The sequence below is a fragment of the Phaethon lepturus genome, unplaced genomic scaffold (assembly GCF_000687285.1).
Source record: "Phaethon lepturus isolate BGI_N335 unplaced genomic scaffold, ASM68728v1 scaffold23210, whole genome shotgun sequence".
Classification (NCBI taxonomy): Eukaryota; Metazoa; Chordata; class Aves; order Phaethontiformes; family Phaethontidae; genus Phaethon; species Phaethon lepturus.
Window position 1 is genome coordinate 19,886 of NW_010514352.1, and position 8,260 is coordinate 28,145.

Consider the following 8,260-nt stretch of genomic DNA (forward strand, 5'->3'; position numbering starts at 1 on the left):
GGGATTGCATTTTGTGATAAAAGTTTTCAGACTGCCAGGGCAAGCAGCTGGGGCTTCCCAGAGCAGTGGAGAAAAGCAAAGAGAGCCGAGCTCCTCTGGAAGAAGGAGCCCTTGCTACAGCAAGAAACCTTGGCAGTGCTTTGGCTTACAGCCAGGACAAGGACCATGGACCAAAACCTTTCTGTGGCCAGGATTTCGGCACCCTCTTCCTGAGCTCTGCCACAATACAGCTGTGGGACCGTGGTGCACCCTCTGCTCAGCAGTACAAGTGAACATGTGCCAGACTCCATTTGCAAAGCACAGAGTGGCACCAGGAGCTAAGGTCTGCTGCTCTGCCGCCCACTCCCGCTCCCGTGCCAAGCCCTGGGCAGTCATGCACGTGTGGGAGCAACATGCTCCCCCGCGCCCTGGAAAGGGTGCTGCGGGTTCGGCACGTGGCAGTGACACTCAGCCTTGTTTACTGGATGGCAGTAGATGGTGTGAGCTGCTTCCTGCAAGGGCTACGGTTCACGCGCCGGACACTGACGTGTGCCGCAGTGCACAGCCCCTTCTTTGCTGTTCCTCTGCCAGCCAGAGCACAGCATGACCCACCATCCGTCCCAGGGGCCTTGCTGGGAAAATGAAACCAGGAGGGCTGTCACCATGATGGAAAGGTCTTGAAAAGAGCTGACACTGCAGCAGGGCACATTTATCCCAGGGCAGGCGCAGTTAACAAAGGAACCTGCAGAAAGCAGGGCACGAAACTCTCCACTCTCCTCCCCAAGCTATGAGGCGCCCGAGGAGAAATCAGTTTGGCTTCTCTCAGGCAGAAACATTTCAAAAGCACACGTGGCTTTGAGCACAAGTACAGGCTCGCCAATTGCTTGAGTACTTTCAGAAAACAACAGGATCATACCCACAAACATGAGAATACCGGTGGTTTGAGAGTAAGGATCTTTACTCCAGGACCCAGCTCTGCAGCAGCAGCTTCAAAACCCAAACCCTACGCAGGAGAACAGAGCAGGCTGAAGGGAGCTCAAAGGGCATCGCTGATGGAGGCTGAAGTTTTTTGCCAGCCTGGAAACAAAGACTGCCAAACCCTTTCTCTTCTACCACATCCCAGCTCCCCCCCGCCACACCCTCGGAGCAGTGTTGAGCCAAAGGACACCCCTGTCCTGAAAGCCACCCCCCACCCTGTGGTACCCACACCCGGCATGGGACACAGCGACTCAAGGACAGATAAAACACTGTGCCCAAATAGCAGCAGCTTAAAAATATCACCTCCTCCCAAATGGCTTTGCCTCGTTAATAAATAATGAGTTTGGAAACTCTTTAATCCAGACTGGTTAATGGACTGGCAGCTGGAGAGCCAATGAAGGTTCTTGAAACAGCCACAAATATCTTTCAAACGAAGGTTTTAAGATGCAAGTGTCAAACCAAGGTTTTCAAAAGCATTCATCACCTGCCTTGGGCATAAATGACTTCACAGGGAGGAGTAAGCTTTCGCGGAGGAGGATCTGAGCAAATTCTCAGCATCCTCACCCGAAACAAAGGGGTTCACGCAATAACTAAGGTGGTGGGAAGATCATCATCATGCATAAGCAAGAGCAGTGAAAACTTGAGTGCGGAAAAGGAAGGCAAGTTGAACAAAGAGGCTGGGGAGAGGGAGTGGCTGAGGCTGTGGGATCAGAGGGGTTTCCTCCCCCGGCGAAGGGGGCTGCCCAGCCCCAGCTGCCAAGCGCTCCTCAGGTCCCACAGCACCAAACTTGGGCCCGGCTCCGTAGTCCCAAGGGGGACTTTTCCCAGTGCTGGTGCAGAGTGCAATGTGCTCACACCTCAAAGAATCTACTGGGCCCAGTCTGGGAGAGTGTCCTCATTTCACACCCATCAGCTGTTCTTTTCATCATGAAATTTCAAGGCAAAGGGCACTGCACACTGATTTTCTCACCAGCAGAGGCTCAGCGGTAATTAACCCATGCCTTCAGGTAGCCTGTAACTCCTCTGGCTGACACACAGGGATTAACAATGCTACGAGGAGCTGCATTTTTAAACCTCTCCCCCCAAAAAAGCAAAGCACAGCACAGTCAATGGATCAAGAGCACGTGGGACCCCTCCCACCACCTCACCCACCGGATCCCAGCAGTGCCCACACTGGGGCCCTGTGCATGGCCCAGACACATGGCAAACACTTCACATGGGCACTGCCGCTCTCCTCCCAAATGGCCACACAGCTTCACGCTGTGGGATGCAAGAAGCTTGGGGGCCAGGGGGAAATTGCAACCAAAAAAGAAAACAAAAACCCTTCTCTAAGCCATTTTTAGTAACTTTACAAAAAGCAGGTAGCTCATGCAGCAAACATTGCAATGCTATTATCGATTGTGGCTTCTCTGAGGGCAGGAGTTTTTCTGTCCCAGGCCGTATGCAGGGCTTTACAGTGTATATGGGAAGGAAAGACTGACAAGAGGTCTCGCTTTTTGCGGAAAGCTCTGGCTTTTTAGGTAATGTGGAAGCACCGGCTTGCTTGTAGTATCTGGGATTCAAATATCTCCAAACTCAGAAATATGCTGCAGGATTCCATCTTTGACTGATCCCCAACTTTTTGAAAGAAAACAAACAAAAGAAAGCAGACTTTGGAAATCTTTCTATGCTGCTGTCCCGTACAGGTCAGTGCAGGGCACAGTACCACAGGTGACCCGCCAGAGAGCAGATAAAGCAGAACTGAAGAAGCCTCCATCCCTCGCCTCTGCTTGGCAGCTCCTCATCCCACAGAGGCTCCCTGTTATTTGCCACAAGGAAATGGATTCATTTGGACTTGCTCAGACAGAGGAGTGTCACCCTTAAGAGCCAGGCAGCAGACAGGGGACTGCCACTTTGACAATGCAGCTAAGCTCTAGGTGCAGCCGCCACACTTATTTCCTAGGTTTCAACCTGGAAAGATGTAGTCCAAGCACATTTTTGCTATTTTTTTTTCTGACAATTTTTTCCTTATGATCCTTTGTCCTGAAACTTAATCCATGTCTGATTTCATTGCTAGTGCCCAGCACCTGTTTCCAGCTCCTGATTTTACTCCCTACGTACCTCCCAGAACGTCCAAGTCTATGCCCAGTCCCTGGTCCATGAAAGAGTGGCTGAAAGGGGATCACCTTCTGCCTCAGTCCTGCAGGGTCTAACATTGACTCCTTCTCACACCTGGAGATGATCAGCCCGAGCAAAAAAAACAGCCAGGTTTTTTTACTTCCCATGCCTTACCTTTGCTGAATCTGGTTTGCTCAGCCAGATGCACCAAAGGATGCTACATTTTTTTAGTGCCAGAAAGATAAAACTGAGATTTTTGGAACTGTCACTTAAGCAAATGGGCTTGCAAGGCAGCAAGAAGCCATCTGTCCCAATTTTATCCTGCCTCCCACATGGAAGTGGGAGGCAGCTCTGTGATTCCTCCTGCAGACAGCACAGCAGTGTACAGGAGCTGTGACTGCATCTTCTCTCACCGGGATCCTAAACTTGTTGGGTCGCAGTTAGGTAATGGTGAGGATACGTGTTTCTGGCCAGCTAGAAGAGAGCCATCAACTGCAATACGAGGTTGCTAGCTAAGTCAGGGACCCCTTGAGACAGTCTGAACCACACACACCATGTCCACGCTCCAGTGGACTTCAGCAGGTAGAAGTAGATTTCCAGGGCCCCATGGGACACCAGGAGACACTTTGGTGTTTCTCTGTCAGAGGGTGTTTTGAGGCCTCGTCACCACTGCATCGGGGCAGCAGGAGAGAGAAGCCACAAGGGGAAACTCGTCCACCCCAACTACGAGGGTAAGCAGGAGCCAAGCACAATTCCCTCCTGCCCACATACCTGGGGGGTGCCGATACCCCCTGCAAAATAACATGAGTAAGTGTGATGTCCCCAACCACTCCACACTCATACATACACACTCTGGGAAACTGCTACCGTGGATGTTAAAGGCAACACCAGGGGCCAGTGGAAAACAGCTGAGCAGCTGCACAGTTTTCAGGAAATTTGCTATGTATCCCCTTTCCTGAACTTCCGGTTTTGCTGCACGGGCATTTGCACAGGCTGAGCGGCAGCGAGAAAACTCATTTCCAGACCTGAGCGCCCAGGTGGCAACGGCGGAAGGCGCTGGAGAGCACGTGGGTAACAGCAGGAGTGAGCAGCACCGAGGGAGATGCCACCGATTCACCGCCGCCTTCTCATTTGATGAAGTCAAGCTTGCATGGCATCGAATGGGTGCTACAAAAAGAGCACCTAGCCATGTGTCCTCATCTCAGATTTATCTGAAAGATCCTACAACTGCTACTCCATGCGTCTCGTTTGGGTTTTGCGGGGGGTGAGGTGTGGGGGTGAAGCACAGCATTTTTTTTCCACTGGCTCCTGTTAGACACTGGACATTTTACAAACACCATCCCCCGAACTTCAGTCAAGTCCTACTCTGAGGCATTCAGGCATGCAAGAACAGCATGGTGGAGACACAACGGACTTGTGAGGGAAACACATTGCGCTGAAAAGAAGAAGTTTGACATTACCAGTGCAGCAGTAGCAGGGCTCAGCGCTCCTCTTTCTTTCTATGAGATGCGGAGCACAGAAGAGCACGTAGGCAGCGTGTAAGAACCAGATCACACAGTAATTCTCCTTGCTTCAGTGATTGCTTTGCTATACACAGGATTAACAAGTAAAGGTAATATTTCCCCACTAGAAGGAAAAATAAAAAAAAAAAAAAGAGGGCAGATGCAAAGGGAAGGACAGACAAGAAAAAGAGAAAAGCAATTGTCAAGACAGCAGAGAAATAAGATCGTTTTCCTACTGTACTTCTGGCAGAATTAGTACATTTTCTGCAACTTATTCAGTGTTCCCACTCACCCTTGAGAGGTGCATCCAGTGGGTTTACTACCACTGACCACTCTGCCTCTTTCACACACAGCTTGTTACAGGCATGCAGAAGGAGCACATTTATTTTTACAAGTCTTACTTGCTAACCTACATCTGACTGCTGAATGTGTCCAGGATATCTACACCCTGCATACTGGATGCCACTCATGCTCCAGCTTTGCTCAAGGGATGCATCTGAAAAAAGCATTTGCTTCAATAATATTTGTGAGGATTAAGTTTAGAGCACAGAGCCCCACAGCCCTAGCGCGGGAGGACAGGACCACAGAAGAGGAGGAGCCAGCAACGCAGGGCAATGCAAGCCAGCATGCACCATCGCAGCAGCAGCGGGAACTCCAGCTGGGCTTCGGACACTGCCTGCCTTTACAGGCACCGGCGCAGCTGCACGTGATCATGTGTCTCGCTTTCCTTACCCTCCAACACCACTGATGGGGAAATACCAGCCCCAGCTGCATGGTCGGCTCTTGGCGATGGAGACAGTCGCTCACTCCCCAGCGGTGCCGCCGGGCTGCAGGCAAGCAGTTCTAGCTGGCCTCCGCAGAGCCGGCCGTGGAGCTACGCCTGGCTGGCAAAGCAGCAGCCCCTGCCACAGGACTGCTGCTGGAAGCCGCACCACACCCTCACTTCCGAGCCACGCTCAGGAAAGGGAGGCATGCTGCTCTGCCACCTTCACCCACCTGCGCTCCACTGCAGGTGGGGACCGTGGCTCAAGCAACCCTTGTGGCACCAGTAACTTGCACAGGCAAATGCTGCACGTGCAAGGAAACGCAGCCTGAAGGATGAAGGGTTGGGGCTGGCCCTGCGTTGCAAGACCTCAGCGGCACCAGCTGCTCTTTGCATTACACAGGAAAAGCCTCCTTAAAGGGCTTAATTTTAGGGCACAGCATGCCACTCCGTGTGCTGCAGAAATGCCTTGCGCCCTCAGCAAAGCGGCTGCCAGCCCACGAGCACAGGTGGCCGCAGACACTGGAGCATCTTCGCTGCTGTGCTTGGGAGCTACCGCTAATTCCCCACAAATCACTTTTGCCCAGATCTCTGACACCCTGGAAATGAGCAAAGTAAGAGAAATAGCAGTAACGGAGTATTGGTTTTCTCTCTAGAAAAAGGTCTCCCCTTACCTTCAATTCTATGAGGAAATATACTACTTGGGCGACCATTTTTCAATATTCATGGTGTTTGGTATGCCCAAACATATCATCTGATCTGCAAATTCAAGGATCTGCACTTAAAGAAACATGTTATTTCATCTCAGTTTTTACAGAGCTGAGAAAACAGAATATAAATACATATGCAAGAAAGAAACTGTGCTGTGAGACTGGCCAGCCGGCGGTCTCTGCTGGGGCTCTCAGAACTGCGTCTGCCCTTTCACGCTGCAGCCCATGCAAATGCCTACATGTTTTAAGCTTTTCCAAGTGTGAACAACACCCACTTATTTAACCACCATTATGGTATAAATTAAGACAGCTTGCTTGAAGTGAAACATGCCTTTTTTTTTTTAAAGACAGGTCTAAGGCCATCAGATATCGAGGGAAAAAAAACAAGAAGAGAACCCCTGTCACTACCAGTTTCTTTTCTGTTCTATTCACCTGAAGACAACCACTCACCTGCTCCACTGCCACATCTTTGCTTTCTCCATCCTGACACTTTGTGCACTATTACTAACATGAACAGAAGTTGCTCAAGAAAGTAAGTGGCTTTTGGCACACCCAGTCAAATTAAGCATTAATGCTACCTTGCCACCTTAAAGATTTCTGTATGCAATTCCTGCAGCAGCTGGGAAAAAGAAACATTTGGAAAGAGAAATTAAATTTGGCGATGCTATTAGGGATTTTTTTTCCTTCTCACCAGGTGTTTTCTTTAAGCAGAAGCTTTTCAGAGTGAATTGTGTCTGACCAGAGGAGGGGACTACAGGTTTGCCATCAGAATTATTGAAGCAGAATTGCTCATGTTCATTTTCACTTTTTTTTTTTGGTGCTATTTTAGGGGACATGGGAACTGTTACGAGAGTGTTTTTATAACACTGTGTCTTTACCATCTTACCTGGTTGATAACATACACTCCATAATCGAGTTGCTGCCTTTGGAGAATTGGGTGCAGGTAATAGAGCCAGTACTTCAGGTGCTCCTCTCGGTTCCTGAATGGTATGATTATTGCTACTTTCTGAAGCGCTATACAGTCCTTTGGAGCAAAACGACCTCCTGCTTTGACCTCTGGGTTTATTCTTGCCACTTCTTCCAGGTTTACAGGCTGGGAAAACTCCACACGAAGTGCACCAACTGGAAGAGAGGCACAGCACAAAGCGTGTAAGCACAGTGTATTTCTCTGAGCACACATCCTTTACACACGTTACTTTTTTGTTTTGTTTTTTTTAAAAACAGAGGTTTGGATCCAAACAAAGTATCAGCGGCATGTGGAGGTGTTGAAGCTTGGACCAGCCGTACCCAAAGCAACTGTACGATACCGTTTCAAAGCAAACCCACAAACGTTGTTGCCTCTTGGTATCGGACACCGACCACGTCACTGATGCCAAATGAGTCTTGAAAATCCTCCCATGTGTGTGGCAAACCAACAGCTGTGCTCGCATCGGCACGTGCACCACTAAACCAGCCTAGAGAAGAGCACTGCCCTCTGTGCTCTCATCCACCACGCACGAGAATTAGGCACTTCAAAATAGTCCTGCTCTCCTACCAGTGTAATTACTTATGCCAAGGCTAGCCACATGCAAAACGAACAAAACCCCCTTTCTTGCTGTTTTTTTCTTATAGATACTTTCAGTGTTCTGTAGACATGCCCATTATTTATCAAAAGCCCTGTATTAGAACTGCTAAAAAAAACATATCCAGATTTGCATGCAGGTTGGCAATTCCTGCACACGGTTTCAACAGTGGCAGGTTTTGAAACCACCAAAATAATCAGTGTCAAAACTGGTGTGTAAAACTGAGAAGCCCCCCAGCGCGGATGGCAGCCGCTGAGCTGCTCAAGGCCAGGCCCCAGGAGAGAGGGCAGTGACAGCCCCGGGCACTGCTGTGGCCGACGAGACCTACTTTGCAAGACTGGCTCCTGCGTCTGCATGAGAGCTCTTTGCTTGCCAGGGCTTCTCCGCTCTGCCATGCCGGCTCCGAAGCGGTCCCTCCTGTACAGCTGTACATGGCTCCAGGCCTGAAGACAGAATCGCTGACCACAGCCCTTTTGTGGATGCCCTCTCTTAACATCCAGGCTGGCCTTTCTGCAGCATTTTCTTCCAGATGCTCTAGCCCTGGTGAACAGACTCGCTGCAAAAACCTACCGAGCGCGGTAGCTGCTTGCAGAAGGACCCCTCGTGCTGCCACGTCCTGCCCCAGCACTGCTGAGCTAATAAACCAGGCTTGCGCGCTCAGCCCGCTCC

At 50.2% G+C, this 8,260-nt stretch overlaps 1 protein-coding gene across 1 annotated transcript in view; it reads right to left on the reverse strand.

Annotated features, from left to right (window-relative positions):
• B4GALT1 (UDP-Gal:betaGlcNAc beta 1,4- galactosyltransferase, polypeptide 1) overlaps nt 1-7,986 on the reverse strand; it is a 13,227-nt gene extending 5,241 nt beyond the window's left edge. The window contains 2 exon segments of the mRNA XM_010292776.1: nt 6,916-7,160; nt 7,881-7,986. Coding sequence (XP_010291078.1) covers nt 6,916-7,160; nt 7,881-7,986 — 351 coding nt within the window.
• Nucleotides 7,987-8,260: the final 274 nt, after the last annotated feature.